This window comes from Ursus arctos, unplaced genomic scaffold, assembly GCF_023065955.2.
Source record: "Ursus arctos isolate Adak ecotype North America unplaced genomic scaffold, UrsArc2.0 scaffold_13, whole genome shotgun sequence".
Classification (NCBI taxonomy): domain Eukaryota; kingdom Metazoa; phylum Chordata; class Mammalia; order Carnivora; family Ursidae; genus Ursus; species Ursus arctos.
In genome coordinates this window covers 29,181,024-29,201,313 of record NW_026622797.1, presented here as the reverse complement: position 1 = coordinate 29,201,313, position 20,290 = coordinate 29,181,024, and the positions used below count along the sequence as shown (strand labels likewise).

At 42.8% G+C, this 20,290-nt stretch overlaps 1 protein-coding gene across 2 annotated transcripts in view; it reads right to left on the bottom strand.

The window, feature by feature from the left end:
- Positions 1–20,290, bottom strand: part of SLC2A12 (solute carrier family 2 member 12) — a 55,795-nt gene that overhangs the window by 10,037 nt on the left and 25,468 nt on the right. Inside the window, exons 3-4 of one of the 2 annotated variants that reach the window (XM_026504838.4) lie at positions 8,073–8,195; positions 3,943–4,075 (exon numbers count right to left, since the gene is read on the bottom strand). In XM_026504838.4, the coding sequence (XP_026360623.2) occupies positions 3,943–4,075; positions 8,073–8,195 (256 nt within the window). The remainder of the gene's footprint in view (positions 1–3,942; positions 4,076–8,072; positions 8,196–20,290) is intronic. The other variant, XM_026504839.4, reaches the window with a different exon arrangement.

Genomic DNA, 20,290 nt, shown 5'->3' with positions numbered 1-20,290 from the left:
GTTCATAATTGCTTTCTCCCTGCCTCGACTTTGCAGTTAGTGTTGTTCACAAGAATTTTAGCAAACCTTTATTTTTAAAGGAATTTCACCCCCCTCCCCCAGCTAATAAACAGGTAGTTAAAAAGTGCATATGCACAAGGTGGACCTACCATAAGGCCAATGACACTTCAGCCCCGGGACCCCTCACATCACAGCCTCTTCCAAGACCCACACACTCACTTCTAATTTTGCATTCATAATTTGGTGATTTTTTTTTTATTAAACAAGGTCCTTAAAAGCTTAGTCTCCACAAACGTGGGTGTACCCCGGCTTACATACGCACTTATTATGCACTGACGCGTTGAGGACCAGCTTCCAACGTCCACTGGTCTTTTCTCTCCTCCACTCGCATGTCCTATCGGCACCTCACAGACAATACGCACGAACTGAACTCAGTGTCGTCCCTGAGCCCCCACCAGACTCCTGCCTCCCAAGCCTGCTCTTCCTCCTCCTTGTCTTACTTTGGTGGATGTTCCCATTGTATATGGGGTTCGTTCTCTAGGCTCGAGAAAGATTCCAATTTTCTCTTTTTCCTCAACTGTCTTTTCCAATCCAGCTCCATGTCGTTTCATTCCATCCCTGCACGCCATCCAGCCCATAGTTTTCTATCCGATTTCTTCAGCAGACTCCCATTGGTCTCCCTCATTCAGGAGCCCCCCTTCCATTCTCTGTATTTTGTCAGAGTCCTCCTTTAAACATTGGGTAACTTCTCCCCCACCCCACCCTGCTGTTTTTTTTTTTTAAGATTTTATTTATTTATTTGACAGAGATAGAGACAGCCAGCGAGAGAGGGAACACAAGCAGGGGGAGTGGGAGAGGAAGAAGCAGGCTCATAGCAGAAAAGCCTGATGTGGGGCTCGATCCCAGATCACCTGGATCACGCCCTGAGCGGAAGGCAGACGCTTAACCGCTGTGCCACCCAGGCGCCCCGACACCCTGCTGTTTTAAACAGACCCCACTGCCTTCAGCATACAATCCAAACTCTTTACCAAGACAGATGCGACCCCCCAACTGCTCTCTGCCCTGCGCTCTGGACTCCTCTCTCGATCCCCAACCCGGAGCCTGTCCTCTTCACACCACACCAGGGAGTATATTGGCCTCTGCGTGTGATTCTCCTCTGACTCCCACATACTCCTCTTTGCCCAGATCACTCCTTCAAGATTTTATAAATGACATCCTGCAATGTCTGTGATCTCCCTTTGTGCTTGCCAGCAATGGTAAATGTTTGCGGTGGTCCGTTTTCTTGCCCACCTCCTAAGGGAAAAGAAGCTAGGGACTCTTGGTCTCCTATATCCTCAGTTCTTTCCTAGTATGGGGTCTGGTGCCTAGTAGATGGTCAAGAAAGAGTTGAATAAGTAATATCTGAAGTGGTAGGGAAGGGAGTGGTGTGGAAAAGCCAGAATGTGTCACTTATCCACCCACATACCTCTTCCCCCTCCCGTTGCTGATTAGACCGTAGATCTTGTGGTCCACGGATCAAGACACGTTGTGCCTTACACTGTTACCCTTGATCTAACCCCCCACACAATGAATTCAGCGCTGGCCTCGTTCACAAGTATCAAATGAACAGGGAATACTTTTTTAATCCTCTGCTAGGAATCAATATTGTGCTAGACACTGCATAGAGAGAGAGGTTCCATAGGAAGGATAATGGGCAGAGACCATTCCTGGAAACCAAATGTTATAACTTAGTTAAGGAGGTGAAACGCTAGAGTCCTAGCTAAGGCAGCAGCGAAGAAAATGGGACTAGAAAATACTAAAAATCCAGGAGAAAGGAATGCTCTCCAGGGCTACGTGTATGCAGGACTTCAAAGATGAGGATTTACATTGTCTTTGAAGGCATAAGGATGTGGGGCTAAGTCTTCAATGGTAACTAGAATCTAGAAATAGAAGGAAAGATAAAGAGATAAGTGCCAGTGTGGTAGGAGGGATTCCAGGAAAGAAAATAGTTTCATAGGCGCTTAAAGAGAATTTCAAGAAAGAGTAGGGGTGGTAGCTTAAATGTGGTTTAAAAAAAAAGAAATTCTGTGTCCTTCATCCCATCAAGAGATTAAGTTAACTTCTACCTCCCTTGACGCTGGGTCGGCCTCGGGACTTGGAGGGTGTTAGAAAGTAATGGAGGTACTGCCGTGTGGCTTCTAGAACGTACGCTTCACAAGCCCTCATAGTCCTGCTTCCACTGCCTTGGAACATTGCCCTGAATCTGCCGTGTGAGGAAACCACGTTAGCCTGCTGAAGGCCGAGGCCCCGAGGAGGACAACAGAAGTGCCCCACCCAGTCAGCACCCACTCTCATCCACACGGGTGCAGCTCTCTCACACCGTCCAATCCGCCTGCCCCTCCTGCCGATGTGGACCCATGAGGGTGTCCAGGTGGAAGGAGCAAGAGCACCACCCAGGCAAACCAAAGCATCCTGGGAAATGGGGAGTAGTATATTTTAAGCCACAACGTGTGGGGATGGTGTGTTACCCCTAACCAGACAACTGATGGGAAACACGGAGAGGGCAGAATGAGAAATGAAGAATGTCCCATAGATTCGGAAGTCTTTAACGTCCGGGCATCTTAGTCCCACAATAGGCCTTGAATCTGAATCAAGTCTCCAGATGAATGAATGGAGTTACCAAGATCTGAGGCTTTTGAATCATGCATGAATCGGTCATTATAGTCTTCTTCCGTGCTCGCCAAGAAACCCAGTCAGTTGACTTCAACTAGCACAGAGCCAGGCAATGTGCTGGTCAGGCCAAGGGTCCGGCCAGCCTTCCTGACAATTACATTTCCTCGTAAATGAATAACTTCCATTTTCATTGTATTTTTAAAAAACAGGGCCTTATCTATATTAAAAATTAACCTTACAATTTGATATTTAACTCACAGCTTGAATTAAGAGAAAAGTCTTTCTGTCTGCTAAAGTGAAATATTTAAAAAATGCAAACCACTTCTAAAAATGCAAAATACAAACTGAAAGTTTTCCAGATCCTACTATAAATAAATATGTCCATGTATAGTGACCATCCAATCACCTCTCAGGTTTATTCTTCCTTCAGATAAACGCTGAACTATCACTATGCCCACAGTTCCAGTAGCAATCAAACATTTCTTTCTAGCCCATTGAAAGTGTTTTTAGAAGAAATTCACTAACTATAAATAAGTAGCGCCCTCCCATTAAACCCCAAGAACAAGTATTCCTACACGTTCAAGTGTAATGATTTAATCCCAGGAAGAAGAACAAGTTCCCCTTCATTCCTGGCCCCTAGCATCACCTCCTTCCCCACAGTTTAGCACTTAGAGCTCTGAGTTCTGTTACCAAAAGGAAAGAGGAGTTCTCTACAGCCCACGTCAAAATCAAGCTGTTTAAATAATCTCTCTTTGCAATGTATTTAACCAGCTTTCTAGATGCTCTCCCCAGGAGAAACTCTTAATCTTTCTGAAACTTATTTCTATTGTGTCATATCTGGAATAATTGCAGTCATTTAAACCCGAGGGTGTTCCTGACCGTCTTAGCCTTCACGGCTGCTTAGGGCTTAAAGACGACCTACACGTGTGAGAGAAGAAGGAGGCCCATGGTTCTGGCACATGGTGAGCATGACATTCCAAGACTTACCTGAAACCCCAAACAAAAAACCCCTCCTGGGTGGGGGACCTCGGGACATGAGAGAGGTTCTTTGACCATTCCTGAAGAGAGCTTTGAAAAGTGCACCTGTTAGCCCTGGATATTCTAATTCCTTAGCTTAGTCACCCAGTTTCATCACATGGCATAAAAACTGAAATGGTGTTTTGAGATACAGTTTCACGCCAAAGGGAATAGCCTGAAATCATTTCAGATGTTGGATCATTACTCGGTTGTATGGAAAACTGCATTTTTTGGACCAGAGCGTCGTTCAGAGAGCGTGCACGTAATACTTACGCGTTTGCCAGCTCCACTGATATCTGTTCCAAAGAGCATCCCTTTGTCTCGGGTATAAACACAACAACAAAAACCAGGCACGCTAGGCTCATGATTGTATATACACAGCACACCCACGGCAAGCCAATGAGATCTACAAAGGACAAAAGAAACTGATTAAAAATGTGCTTTGTGTTGCTTTGACCCCATTTTGTGGACGGCCGCTTCTCAGGGCATATATAAAAATGTGTGTATTTTCAAACATGCTGGTAGTATCCTGGGAAATGGCAACCACGAATTAAAAATATAGCCAACGTCTGTAAGTTTCCTTTTTACAAACGACCCAAGTCGTTTGGCGACGATCACAATTTAACCCAATGCTATCTTCTTTGTGAGCAGACTTTTCTTTTTCAAAATGGTAATATACACGCTCATTGCAAAAATAAATAAATAAATAAATAAATGGACATCAAATGACACAAAAACATAGAAAGCAGAAGGTAAAATATCTCCTCTGGCTTTTCATCATCACAGGTCCCCTCTTGGGAGTCGTGCCTGTAGCCGTTTGATTTCTATTTGGTGGACATTTTTAAAGACATTGATACAGATGCACTTGGCTTGAAATGAGCTCACCCTTCTTTACTCTGATTCAAATAAATCATTTCATGTTGGCAATATTTCCTTTTAGTAGCTGGCAGCGTGTTTGTAATGCTTCCGCCTGGATTCAGAGGAAAAAGGGCTGAGGGTTCGAAGGAAAGGCATCCACTTGTAAGAGTCATCAGCAGGAGCCACATCCTCAGGGGCTGCTGGATCTCGCCGGCCAGCCTAGGGTTTCCTCGGACCGCTTCTAGCCAGAGGCACAGTCCTTCTGCAGTTCCTGACCAAGGTCAAGCCACACGGAGTGGCGAGAGGTGGCCCCCCGTGCACGGGAGCTGGCCGTGCGCATTGTGCTGCCCAGGGCTCAGCGGCAGGAAGTCCAGCCCGGCGGGGAGCAGCGGCGAAGAACCTGGCTCTTTACAAACACAGGTCAGACTGACCGTAGCCAGAAACAGTGCCAACGGCCCTTAACAGCTGCACCCACAAATCCCCACTGGTCCGTCAGGAAAACTGACCGAGCAGTTATGTAGCGAGGCAGTGTGAGGGATGCAGCGTGGAAAGATCTAAGCGTATTAAGCACCTGTCCGTCAGTTGTGCTGAGGCGAGGAGATGCGGGAAGAAGGGACCACATGACAGCTCTTTGGGCAGTTTTAACTAAAGTCCCATCCCTCTGGGCTTTCCTTGCTGCGGGCACAGGCTTTTGCCCAAGCGATTGCTTGATAAAGTGCTTGTACAAATGGTCCTCCTTTCCTCTCTGGGACATAAAACCAGGATACAGAAATTGAAAAAACAGAACAAAACAAAAGGTCACCTCATCAAACCTGTCCTCTCTTTTGCTTGAGTACTTCCAGGAACAGGGAGCTCACCCCTTTGGAGATTCTCACAGCATGGTGGGCTGGCCCTGCCTCTTACAAAGGTCTTCCTCCCTGACTCTCAAGTCCAAGTCTCCCTTTCGGGAGCTTCAGCTCAGAGGTTCTGCTTTGCCCTCCGAGTCCACTCTCCATCCCTTCTTCATGACAGCACGACAGCCGACAGCCGTTCGGACACCTGCGTGCACCTCCCACCCCCACCCGCCCCCGCCGCCCAGCACCTTCTCGCCGCAGCCAAACACCCTGAACTCTCGCAACCATTCTGCACACACCACAGGTCACACGCCCATCCAGGTGCCCTCCCATGGTGGACACATGGCAACGCTCTGGAAATATCTAAACAATCCTCTTAAAATATTTTCCTCGGAGTTGAGTGCAATGCAGTTGTATCATGACCGCTGCCCAGCGAGTTGGTTTCCCCGGAGCGCTCTGCTTTTCTAGATGCTGGTGAAGTTGCACTGGAAAGCTGGTGTCCGAGGGCTTGCTGCCAAGCAGAACCTTCCGTCTTCTACTTGGAATACTGATTTTTGAGAATAAGTACAGGTTTCCCTGCTCTCGGCACGTTTGTGTTATGCCACTTTGCTTTTCTGAAAGACCTCCGTCAGTACCTGCTTTTGCTAACTGCGAGAAATCCGAAGAGATCTTCGGAAGTGGTAGCTGCTTCTCTGCTTCAGGCCATCTTGGCTGATGAAAGGTCTCCTAGAGACGCTGGAGCTTCAAATAGTGGGAGAAACCTGTGCCGAATTTCAAGCTTAGTCCAGTGAAATGTCCTCTACAGGTTCGTTCCAGGATTTTCAAGTGAATTTGCTTTCCCAATATTTGTTCTAAACGCAGGAGAACTCCTGAATGTTCCTTAGCTCATCCCATACCTTACCTATCATTCCCGGAGATTTTGGTCCTCTTTTTCCACCCCTGATCTTTCCTTCCTTCCTTCCTTCCTTCCTTCCTTCCTTCCTTCCTTCCTTCCTTCCTTCCTTCCTTCCTCGATTTTATTTGTTTATTTGACAGAGAGAGAGAAACAGCGAGAGAGGGAACACAAGCAGGGGGAGTGGGAGAGGGAGAAGCAGCCTTCCCACTGAGCAGGGAACCTGACATGGGGCTTGATCCTGGGACCCCGGGATCATGACCTGAGCCGAAGGCAAATGCTGAACAACTGAGTCACCCAGGCACCCCTCCATTCTTTCTTCTATTTCGTAATTAAAACAAATTTACCTAGAGTTGACACACATATTACGTTGGTTTCAGGTGTACAGCATAGTGATTCGTCAAGTTCATACATTATGCTGTGCTCACTCCAATTTTTTCTTCTATATTTCTCTTTCTCCGCATCAAAGAACAGATGAATGTGTGTGTGTGTGTGTGTGTGTGTGTGTGTGTGTGTGTGAAGGGGAAAGGCACAGGTCTATGCATGTAATCTGAGTAGGATAAGTATGGTTGATACTCATGACCAGTTCCTTCATTTCCTTTAATCTTGGTCTATTTCTAAAAATGTGGGACATAAACATTTGAAATTTTATGTAAAACCCAAACCATGCTTAATTAATAACTCCTAAAGTTAATTTCCAAAAATAGATGTACACACAAAAAAAGTGGTTGATAAGATTCAGAAGTGCTATAGATAATACACATTTTTGATTATATATACACTTGCCCAAATTTATATATCATATATATGATTTAATATTTATATCATATACCTATATGAAGGAAAGAGGAAAGAAAGGAAATAGCTCAGTTTTGGAGAATGCTGGGGAAGTACCTCATTATTTGGAAAACTAGAAAATAAAGAGAAAGTTTAAAGCATTTTTCTTGCCTTTTTTCTCTGATTCACGCTTCAGGGCAGGCAAATAACTAAGTAGAAGAAACTTCTCCTTAGAGAAGTAGCTATGATCAAAATTTAGGAGGAATGATGGAATGAAAATAACGGATCTGGATGATGATCTTCGAGGAAGCCTACATGACAAAGTGAGAGACAGACAGACAGACAGGATGTGCCTCTATGGCAGGACGCATGCCATCACCTGTGAAGGAGTTTACAAATAAACAAATGAGAAAATGTAAATCTGCTCAAACCCCTGGATCTAAATAGTTCACTGGAAACACTAAGGACAGAAGGTCATGTGATAGGACTATAATCAGCAAAACCCAGCGTGGGAAAAACTCTATGAAACAGATAACTCCCGTTTCTTCATTAAAAATATAAAGATGGGGACGAAGGAGCAACAAAGATGAAACCTACAAATTATAAGAGACATGTCAATCAACTGTAAGTTATGTTTTTGGATCATGATTCAAGCAAAGTATAAAAAAATAATTATCAGACAATTGGAAGAATGGGAACAAAGACTGGATATTTGACACCAAAGGATTACTATTAATATTTTTAGGCTTGATCATGCTATTACAGGTAGAGTTTTTAAACGTCTTATCTTTTAGTGATCCATGTGGAAATTTTATAGACAAAATGACATCATGGTTGGGATGTGACTCAAAATAATTTGGGGAGAGAGCAGGTGGGGTTATAAATGAATTAAGAATGATAACTGTCAATAGCGTGGTCGGTCCACCAGGTACCTTCTTTTTACTTTTGGATGTTTTGAACACGTCCACAGTCAAATGATCTTTAGGTGAGTGTGCTTCCCTCACTCACACGAAAGGTGATAGAGAAAAACAACGAGTCCTTACCAGTCACAGTCAAAAATGTCAGAGAGATAAGGAGATTGATGCCCCAGTTCATGCTGGATGTTAAAGCCATGGCTCGTCCTCTAATTCCACCGGGAAAAAGCTCGCTCAGCAGCAGCCAGGGCACTAGAAGAAAAGGAAGAGTGGGTGGGGGGCAGCACAATGATCAAAACTCCAGTGAAACGTAGGGCCAGCCCTCTGCCCTGTGCCCCAGGCCTGCGTGGTTTGTGGTGGGAGAGCGGGGCTGTGACCTTCCTCAGCAGGAGGGGAGAGGGCTGGGCTTCCTCCTCATCTTCCGCCACGTGAGAAAGGATTCAGGAGAAACACTGGCAGAGCCTGACCGTAACCCGGGAAGGAGGACTATGCAAGCGAGAGGGGCGGTGGCTGGGTGAACTGCCAGCGAGCAACAAGAGAGGCAGCTTTGGACCTCTGCCAAGCACAAAGCCTCAGGGCCAGATCAGGGTTCTCCCTGCTAGAGTCCCGGACCTTCCCTTGGACAAGTCCAACATCACAGCTACTGAGTGGGTAGGAAATGGAGCCAAGAAGGCAGGGGGAAGGAGGCCCACTACTCTCCCTGCTCCCACTTGGTCTTCCTGACCAAAGGCAAGCTGAGTGGACAGCAGCTCTGAATTAAACAGAGCTCCGAAATTTGATTATTGTACTTGACGAAATGTTTGAATTTCTGAAAGAAGACTCTTGTTGGCACAAAAACTGATCAGAGCACTTTTTATTATCTGAGAGTGACAGGGAACATTAGAGGACCTGCCTGATAGGATTAGAACTCACTTTTCTGCTTACAGCCCGTCAAGCCCTGTGCGCCCTAATAAAATAGCTATGCGTTCTTATAAGGGGCAGAGCACTGTATGGCACCTTACCTCCAATGATCCTGCCCAAATCTTCCAAGATAGGAACTTATTACTATCCCTCTTTATGGAGAAGAAACTCGGGCTTCAAGAGGTAACCATTTGCCAAGGTCACAGAGCTCAGAAGTGGCGGAGGGGACACTGAGTCCTGGCAGTCAGGCCGTGAAACTCATGCTTTTTAATCATGGTGCTCTCTTGGTGGTTGCTCAATAAATATTTGTTAATGAATAAGTAAATGCAGAGCATTAGCGTTTGATTCTGAAGAAAGAAGGACATAGGAGCTGCCCCAGCCCTGGCTCACTGCTGGCGAAGTCACCTTGCGCTGCAAAGCCAGCAGTTACCTAGAGACCAGCTGCAGGGTCCTAGCCCGGGGGAGGCACCACTCGGTCGGCCTATGTGGGCATGGAGCAGTCAGCCGTGCCTCTAATTTAACAACGCGCTTCCCATGACAAGATGAGGCTCTGGACAGAAAACATCTGCTCACAGTAAACTTGCTGTTTTAAAGTAAGAAAAATAAATTGAATTATAGCAGAGGGCTAGAGAAACATTTTTTTCTTGATTATCTTTTCCAAGTGAATTCATGTAGGGTTATTGTTAGGGCATGGAAGGTAATTGTAACACAAGGAACATGTTTATTATTGTTCTAATTCATAGGGAATTTAAAACTAAAATTCTGTATCCCTCCCCTCCATTTCCTACCCCCCCCCCAAACTGTATGAGGTTCGTGTAGATTATATCCTTGGTAGGATCGCTTTGCTTTTAATGAGACCCGTGCCGTGCTCAGGCAACCTTGTCTTGAGTTTTGTGAGACTGGGGATCTGGCTCTGAGTAGAATGACAGCTGTATCATTCTGGTGAAGCCTTTGTAATGACCTGTCCTTGGACAAATACAAGATAAAATTATGTAAATCCAATGTTTTCAAAGTTAAATAATCTATGCCACAGACCAATCCCTTGTGCCCTTTTCTGCCATGGGTCTTTGTCACAGTGGCATGGGGGATCTCTCATCACCTTTCGCTCTAGCAGCCATGAGGAGGTAGGGGAAGGGTCACTCTTTCTTTGCTAGATGAGTTCACACAGGTTTTCTTAATCTACTTCTATCCCCACTTCATCACCTCTGAAGCCCCTTCCTCCCTTCCCCACCTTTCACCATGACCACCTCTTGGAATTATTTGGTGGGATTTTGGAAAATCATTGCTGGGGTCATCAGACGATGTTGGCATCAGAGGAGAATGCTCTGATCTTGCCATGGGCTATGAACTGAACGTGGAAAGAGAGACTTCCCTCTATCTCTGGTGAGACCTTGTCAGGCAAACCGTGTACCTGACGTTTCCAAAAATAATGTGTCATTGCAGAAAGCTTCTACTTCTTCTTGATCTAATAGAAAGAATTCAAGAACTGATGCTTTGGTTTATCTAATATTCACAAACTGGGTGTTGTAGCATTTGATAAGTGTTTTGACAAGGATGGTCCAACCTCCCGATAAGGAGTCCGTCAAGTAAAAAATAAGGAGAATGATTTTAACAATGATATCAGCACCCTACAGTCACAAATTTTCAAATCCAGAATGTGAAATCAAGTTCTGAAAATGGTCCTTGCAGCAAGCTAAAACTGACTAAAAGGATCATTTTTCCATGGACGTCTTAGGAGCAAGATGATGCTAGAATCTGAGGGGCCTCCATGGTTCCCAGAAAGGGACTGGGAATGTCCAAGGCAAAAAAAATGGAGCAACTCTGTTTCAGTTCATAAGTCAAGAGCACAGAGATGTAAACCATCACATGGGGATTTCATATGCATAATTATAGTGACAAGTGGAAGTCTTGTGCAAATCACCGATGGTTTTTCTAACGAGATGGCCTCATTTCTCCCCCAGAGAGAGTCAACCTATGGCCACCCACCACAGTGAGGAAGTGGTGGCTCTCTCGGGCTGTCCTGGTTCTCTGCTGCCCCATGATAGACCCACAGGGGATGCTTGTGCAATTTGCTTGTGAGGAATCCATGGAGTATTCAGAGACCTAGTCAACTCTCCTCCAGTGAGTGCCACCACGACTGTGTAGCAGGCCCCAAAACCATCCCCTTTACTGTCATCTTTCCACCTTTCACCTCAGCGTTCCAGGACTAGCTCCGCAGTACATGCCTCCGTAAATGTCAGAGTCTGCTCCTGTCTTTAAGGCCTTCCCTGTGCTGCGAGGATAGAGGAAATTTTGGACTTGCCAGGACATGAGTTGCCCACAAGTATCGGCACTTGTACTTCACATGGTGTTAAATCACCAGGGCTGCCTGTCAGAACGTGCCTTAGCCAGATGAAATCCGCAGACAGTGTTTATGGCTGCACAGAGCGTCACGCAAAGACGTGAAGGACACATATGTTGAGGTGTCCCCGTGTGCCGTGGAGGACATGGGCTTGCGTTAGTAGGGCAATCCGTGGAGATGACGTCGCCCTCCCATGGGTAGGTAACCTGCCACATTTATCTCCACCCCCTCCCTCTAAGCCACCGAGGCTATCACTTAAGCCCTTGTCTTGCCTTGGCTTGAGCTCTTCCTCAACCTCCTGGCATGCTAGCTCCAGGTTTGAAAGATTCCCAGAGGTCTTAAACTCTTGCCAGAGAATTCCCAGCAACTCTGGAGGCAGAATTTTCAACAACTTGATTTGCCAAGGAGTCGCTGTTCCATACTTTGCAGAAGTGAAGCCAAATCCCATGGCTTTTATTACCTATGCAAACAACACAGGGCACACCTAGCTCTCTGTCTGCCAAGAAATCCTTTAAATGTGAATATGAAAGGGAAATAGGCCCCTTTCCTTCCAACCAGATGTTTAAATCCTGCTTCATTAGGTTCCCTAAGTGGCAAAGTTATGCTTTAAAAAAAAAAGACACTCCACCATGGGCCACTGTCTCCAACATCAGCAATGATGCAAAGCTGTCATTTGTTTCTATTTTTATCTCTCATATTCCCCTTTTTCTCAGTTTCTCTGAGTTTTGCTCGTGTCTGGCCTCTTCTAAAGTAAATATTTCATTCAAGAATATTATCTTGTGTTACTTAAATGAAGCAATGAAATAAAATCTCAATCTTTCCCAGTATTTCTGTCTTAATGATTTCTAGTCAACACTAACTGAAATTCTTTGAAAATATTTTAGGGAAAATTGAACTCAATGGAATAACCCTCAATTAAAAAAAAAATGCCAGGATTGCGAAGGGAACTTGTGAGCAGGTACCGGTTGGGAATAAGAAAAAGCTATTGGCTTTAAACTTTCTTCCCTGTGTAGCCTTTAAAATAATTTGAAAAACTAAGTACTTTCTTTCATTTATAAGTCAACATCAAACTTTCTTCTCACTGTAAATTTAAAGGTAATTTAATACAATTTCTATTGTATTATAAACTCTAACATATAAAAGAGAGCACCTCTCACTCTTTTAAATATTTCCAGTAGAATTGAAATTCATCATCATTATCCATTTGAAAAATATAGGCATAAGCTATTTAACATAAACTTTATATTTTTCACCTTGTATTTTATCCTTTCGCAATGCATTTTTAAACTTAAAAATCTTTTGGTCACTCCATCATAAGTGCTCTGAAAGAAAATTACCATAAACTCAAACTTTAGGGTTTCTTATATTTTCCCTAAGAACTCTTAGGTATTTTTTTTCTCAGCTACTAATACAATAATTAATACAAATTGGATCAAAACCATAGAAATACATTACAAATCTTTAGAATTATCTATTAGATATGAAAAGTGAAATTTATTGAAAAAAATCTCTCAGACAGGGAATTTTTTCTTTATTATGTATGTGTGGGTGAATGTCACTTCTAGAATAACAGGATACATTTCTGCCCTTTATTTTATTTTTTTTATAACTTTTTTTTTTAAGATTTTATTTATTTATTTGACAGAGAGAGAGAGACAGCCAGTGAGAGAGGGAACACAAGCAGGGGGAGTGGGAGAGGAAGAAGCAGGCTCCCAGTGGAGCAGGGAGCCCAATGCAGGGCTTGATCCCAGGACCCCGGGATCATGCTCTGAGCCGAAGGCAGAGGCTTAACGACGGAGCCACCCAGGCGCCCCTACATTTCTACTCTTTAGATGAAAGTTACTGTTCTCAAGAATACTGAAAAAAGATGGGGAGTTGAAGAAATTTTATAATAAATATCTCTCAGTTCTTTGAATTAACAAAAAAAGTTATCTGTGATGGTATATCAGCTGATCACTTGGTTAGGCCATCCTTGAATTTTGCAGAAAGCAAATTGTTGGCAATATCTAGGCCTATGAAAGGATTATTATCTAGTCGTCAGAGTAATTTTTTCCATACCACACCTGCACCAATATTTTCAATTATCTTTTTGATTAGTGCTCCTGAGGTTTTTATAATTTGGGACATGTATCATCATCATAAGTTTTCTAATGGGTACTAGGTGTGCTTTCTTCCACTTAGAGTGGAAGGATAATTATCACTAGGGAGATGAGGAAGAAGAAATTTTAGGAAGCAGATTTTCCCTAAAAATCAAGAAATTGATTTTCCTTGACATATCCTTGAAGCAGTACTCTGCAAAATGAACCCCTAGGAGCATGACTATCCCAATTTTCAGACCACTGAACTAAGATTCAAAAAGAAAAAAAAAAAAAAAAAGGAGTTCCAAGAAATTAACCTTTTCTTGTTTAAACTGTAACTGGAATGTCATGCTTCAGATGTGATATGTTATGTTGTGCTTTTTTGATGATTGATGCTTTACTTTAATCAGAAAGGTATTACAGTTTTTAACGTTACAAATATTCCCTGGAAAAATTCTTAACATTGTGTTCTGGAAAACAACACAGTAACAAAGGAATGCTTGTGTTTATTAAGATAGTCTTAAACCTTAGTCTGTTGCTTTAATGTCTTTACTGTCTGATATTCACAATTCTCAAGGGCACAGGACTGAGAGGAAAGTTCAACACTGTTGTTTTATGTGAACAGTTGCCCATGGTAACAGGATCGATGGTGTCATTTCACTGTGTGTTGAGTTGTACTCATGCTTCAAAAATGCAGTTTTTAGACTGGTTCTGTTAAGTACTGGTCAGCCGCATCACCTGACTCCAAAGAGGAAAATAAGGGTACATATGTCTTGAAGTTTTTCCTCCTCTGCTTGGATGTGAACTTAGTGTAAAACTATTCAGATACTAATTTTTATTTATTTCGCATTATTTTAATGGTTAACATCAGAGGACCAAATAACTCATCACTTTAACCAATCAAAGTGGCCTTTAACTTCATTAATTGGAAAAAAAGGAACAGTATGGATGGGAATACTAGTGATAACTAAAACCTAAGATTGAAAAGAAAAAATGTGAAAGATCTTAAACTTATGCACTTAACACTTAACTTATACTTAACACAAACCAGTGTGTGAATATGATTATTTAATGGCTACAGTTGATAGTGAAACTCTCATATTTGAAGCATAATAATTTATGCAGTATGCCTTTTCTCTAACGGTATGCAATTATCCCATATTCTAGAATGGCAGAACAAAAAAGATGATCACTCAATATGCCTTTAACTGTGATGATTCTGAATATTAAAGACCTAGAGTCTAGGAGAAAATATGAAGAATATCAAAGTCTTTTTTGAAACATTGGGTGTACTTCTGGTCTGTAAGCTTCTCTGTTCTAAACCCAGCATATCTTGGAGTAAAGCAGCTAAGTAAACTTCTAAATTAGAGCCTGCTGTTTCACGTCCCTGGAATTGTCAAAGTCTTTAGCTGTGCAAACATCACATGAACAATTTCTTTTTGAAGAGCTAGAGTCATTTGGGTATAAAATCTAAATTTAAATGTTACGGCAGATGAGTCTTAGGCTTCCTACGGATACCCATCCTCCAAAAAGCTGGCTAAACTCCATAAAACTAAACCAAACAAAAAGTTAGACTGTACAGTTTCTGAGCCTTAAAAAGTCCTAGTTTCTTATTTAAAGCAGAGAAGTTGCTTTTTCAGGATACTTGACTTGAGAGACAACTCTCCATGGATCTCTTGTAGTTCTGCGTGTCTGAGGAGCAAAAGCAACGGCTGTTCTTGTTCTCAGTTATCTTTCTAAGGATGTTTGTATAACAAACAGCCTTGGAAGACAGAGACAGTGTCTCCTCTGGAGCAAAGGCTTGTTTACTATCCAATAAATTAAAGATAATGTCTTCTTCACGAGGAAATCAGGTGGGCTTACTGTCTATTATAAAAGATTTGGGTTCCCTAGACTTTGGGCTCCTCTTCTCAAAATGACCCATTATGTGTGCAGATTTCATCTGGTTCTCATAGTGTTGCCCTGTGGGTACTGGGGCTTGAGGAAACGGGGCAATGCTGATATTCCAGCTGTTGCTATTGCTGGGGGTAATAAACTGTCCTTTCTCTGATCAAGAGCTCTTATGTTTTCCCAAATCCATAAAACTACGACAGGGTTACTTGTTAGCTTGCAAGTGGGCTAAAATGCAGTTCCTGAGAGTTTGATTACTTGTGGCTATGGTATGATTTTTCTACAAAGATCTTTTATTACTATTATTAACTAATGGACTGCCCATTTACATCTGAGGGATTTAATGGGATTGTTAAACTTGAGATAATCCATTGAAATATTTCTATAAACTCTAATATTAATTAAATAAGCAAAAACAAACCCCAAATGCCAGATTCAGATTTTCACATATTTCTTTTAGGAAAACTGTGAATCAATTGTCTCAAGTCTTTTTTGTAAAGAGTCAAGTTGAAATACATCTAATTACTAAACCAAGGTATGAAAAATTACCCCATGATATTGCTAATCTCAATCTTTGTTTCCAAGGGAAGGGCTGGGTCTTGTTTTTGGAGAAAAAATAGAAATCTGGAAATGAATATTTTGTTTAACACTATAAATTTTTTTAAATGGCCTTAATTTTAGGAAATTTAAAACGCAAAGCTTCTTAGGTCATCAGATATTGGAGATGGCCTTGTGTCTTCAACTGAGTTGCTTTATTCAGATACGATTTTTGATCAAATGTGTATGGGGTTCTCCACACCATACATTCATCTCTAATTCCCTGTATACTGACTCAGATATATACCAGAGGAGATCAGGATATATCAACCCCAGACTAGAGAGAGAGGGCTCCCCCTTTTCACAGAAGCTGAGAGATTGCCAGAAACACTTTTTTGACTCATCCAACAAATATTTATTGAGCCCCTGTTGTGAGCTAGGCCCAAGGTTAGGCTGGAGGAAACAGCAGTGAGAAAGACAGAGTTTGTGTGCACATAGGACATATAGTCTAAATTAGTTGCACTAACTTAGAAGAGTGGACATTTGGGTGTTTCTCAGGCTACATCACACCTTTCACCCTTCCCCAATGCCTCAGGACTTTCTGTAAAACCTGTCTGATTTCCTAGGAAGATCTCTTGACTGTAGGTAACCCAGAATTAAACTATATTGCAAAGCACAAACCTATTCTTCTTAGTCTTGACTCAACTGGAATGGTGTATGGGAGGGAGACGAGGAGGACCAGGGCATCATAGTTCAACTTAGGGCCGTGGAGTACTTCCCGTGTGTCCCGACATGGCTTAAGCAAAATGCCTGCTGAGGTCAGGGCTGGCATTATCAGAACTATTCATGTCATGTCTAGACCACAGTCCAACATTTATTAGCACTAATAACTAACTGTATAGAGTCCATACTGCATAGCAGGCACCAAAATAAGAATGTTTTATACAGATTGCCTCACTTGACCCCCCCATTACACTGTGAGGTAGACAGTGTTGTCCCATTTTCTAGATAAGGAAACTGAAAACTCAAAAGAGGAATTCACTTGCCCAAAGTTGTACACCCTGGAGCTGAGGTTCAAGGCCAGGCAGCCAGATGCCAAAGCCTGATTGGAATTCAAACACTCCGTGCCACAGCTTCAACAGGCTTTCTAACTGTGCTCTAAACCTTCCAGCTCATGTCCCCTCAAGGCCACTTGACTGGCCATCATCCCTGCTTAAAACACCCTGCTCCCAGGACTTCACTCTGCTTTCTTCATACAAGCCATGGCCCAATGTCACCACCCTAGAAGGACCTTCTGTGACCATTCGACCTCCTCCACACGTGCCCCTTCATTTATCTTTCCCGTTGTCTCTTTATCACTCTTACCTCCACCTAGATTTGAGCACTTCTCTCCTCCTGACACTGTATTGTACGTGTATTCATGTTTTGCTTCTTGCCTGTTCCAACCACTGGCACCGTGAAAGCAAGTTGTGGACCTCGCTCACCAGTCCCCGCATAGCCACAGGGAACACTGACTGGTGCCGGGACCTCGTGGGTGAGCAATACACACACGTTGCATCACCGAGTGAGTGAATGAATCCCCACCACTTCCTCCCTCTCTCCTCTCCTCTTCGTCACCCCAAGTGGCTTTCTTGCTGGAACTCCTGCCTATTTGGTGGAAGAGCTTTGGGGGAGGTGATTTGGCGGCTCCTGTCACTCAGTCTGCAGTGTGAGGTTCTGCTCGAATGAGCGAATACAAAGGTGGTTAAAGGGTCACCGTGACAGTCTCGTTACCGAACTTGACATGTGACGTTGGACACACTCCTTCCATCTGCTTTCGTGAAGAGATACTAGTCATGAGATGGAAGAGGAGGCTCATTAATTAATTCATGCACATAGGAACGTTTGGATTTTGAAAAGCCCTCATCATTGTGAAAACAATAGCCACAGACATTTTTCTACGTTACAGTGGCTATCTTAAGGAGGGCTGGGTTTCTATGCAAATATCACCTTGGATGAACTCATGAGAGAATAATCGCATGCCTTGGGTTTGGGCTCCCCTGTGCTTTACTTTCGAAGCATGAGGAGCAGAGAACTCTCCATGTGGCTCCATGTCCTCATAGTGTCAAGAATCTTGGGCTCTACCCTTAAGTTTGAACCATGATGGACAAATATTCGGCTATTAAAAGGAGCTAAGAGATGATAGGGGCACCCCAGAAACACAGTGAAGGGTAAAGTTAAGATTTTGAACATATTTTAAAGTGAAAATGAGGTATGGAAAGTCAAATATTTAATAAAGTTCTCTAATAAAAGCAATGGAGTCTCTATCCTGATTTCATTCGATGGAGGAGTTTCTGTATTAGTTACTGGAAAATGGAAGGCACAGGCTCTTAACCTCTTCAGGCCATGGAACTTCAGCAAGCTGGTGAAGACTATGGATTCCTTTGAATAACATTTTAAATGCATAAAATAAAATATGTAAGATTACTTGGTGCCAACCAAATTCATGGCCCCTCCTGAATTTAGATTCTAGGGCAACCCTATTATTTTACAATTAGAAAACAGAGGACCAGAAAGTAAAATGATGTAGGGCATATGCTTTAACCTAAAAATAGAAACACTTTTTTTTTGGCTGAAGAAACTATGTTGTGATCTAATACAATTAAGGAATGTTCGTTCTAAGCCAACCCGTATTTAAGAAGGTTTAATAAAAATGGCTTTAGTCCTGCTTTCAATTTTACCTTAGAAAAACAAGGACTTTTCCCTTTATACCACTGTTTATGCAAAGGATTTGCGTCTGTTACAAGCAATAAACGCTCTAAATGAAATACCTGGGCAATAATCACATCAGGTTAATAAGTTTTATAATGCATTCACGATCTGGTATGAAAACCTTGCATCTAATAAAAACCTTCTTTAAACTCCAACTGGCTTCTGCGGTTTATACCAACGCACTAGAATACAATTTTGGTGATTGAACTGGAATTCCCAGGATATGTTTTCTTTACAAAAGAAAAACTACAACATAAATACAGACATAAACGACTGACTCTTGGCAAGAAAAACATGGACAATTACCAGATCCCTTCTAAAAACTCTAGGAGAATCAACAGCCCTAAACCACGGGTGTGAAATAATAACTGTTCTCTTCAGAAGGGAAGATTCAGGGTTCTGTCTCAGACGGCATGCCTCCCAGCCTCACATGTGAATACCCAGCTCTTTAGGCTTATTTATTTTACTCAACACGTGCTTATTTGGCACTTCTTAGGGCCAGTCCTTAAGGACTTTATTATGAGCTGACTTACTCCTCACAATGCTAAGAGATAACTATTAATTGTATCCACATTTGTAAGTGATAAAAGATGAGGCACAGAGAAGTTCACTAATTTCCCTAAGGTTGCACAGCCGGCAAGTGGCAGAGTTGAGATTCGACTCTGGCCAGTGCCATATTTCAAAGTCCATGCCTTCCCTTTTCTAAAATATCAAACCCATACCTTGTTACCTACATATAACCCAGCTCAGTCCTTGGAACTGCAATTATAAATCGGAGAAACCATGAGCTGAAGGGTCGTTTCTTTTGCCCATACCCAAACCTCCTTCAACCATGAGATTCTTCATCTCAGCAAAAAGAGCTCTGTTCTCCCCACAGCAGGAAAAAGCAGGGGTGTCCGAGACAAAGCCAGATCTACTTTTAGATACTCTGAGTTTGAAATTCCCAAATAACTCCTCACGACTTCACAAAGAAAAGCCCTATTTCTGAGCATGCCAAACTTCCCTACGTCTTATCTTATAGGCAAAACCAGAAAGAGATTTTTGGAACTATGACCAAGTGATGGATTGTTCTGCAAAAAGCCTCGGGCCAGTGACTAGCAGGGACAGAATTTCCAGCTTACGTGGCGCTTGGCCTGCCCTGGAGACAGCTTGACCCATATAAAAAACATACTTTGAGATCTTTCTTATATTTGTATCTCATCTTTAAACGGCTTCTTCCCCAACCTCCCTCTTAGAAACACAAATGTATTCCTTCATGGTTTCCAAACAGACTTACGCAATGCTCACTTAGAGGGGGAGAAGGAAAAAAATATGAGTGGTCATTTCTTCCCTCAAAGAGCTTATTCTAATAACTATATTTGGTCAATAAACCAAAACAATAACACACAGAAGCAATACACGTCATCATTTAGGACTAATTCGTGTTATCACACCCACTGTGACTTCTGCTCCCACCGTAGGCGACAACATCCCAAACACTTGTATCAGTTCACGGGACACTCACTACACCTGTGAGATCGAACAAGCATTGTTATGCCCAATTCATAGATGAGAAACAGCTTCAGAGATGATTGATAAGTTAAAGATCACACGGCCAGTAGGCAGAATAGCTGGAATCGGAAGAACCCGGCCTTTCTGATTTTAAATTCAGGCTCTTTGTCGCCCAGACCTGAACTATGCTACACTAGAAATACTTCGTAGTTCATAGAAATAGAGACCTCGAAGAAACAGGGTGCATTCATACAGGAGATTAAGACTTTCACTAAGTTTTAAAGATAGGAGGGGTTCGGGCCGAGTAGAAGGGAAGGAAAAGGGCCTCCAGGGCCTGTGTCTCTGGAGCGGGCTGTGGA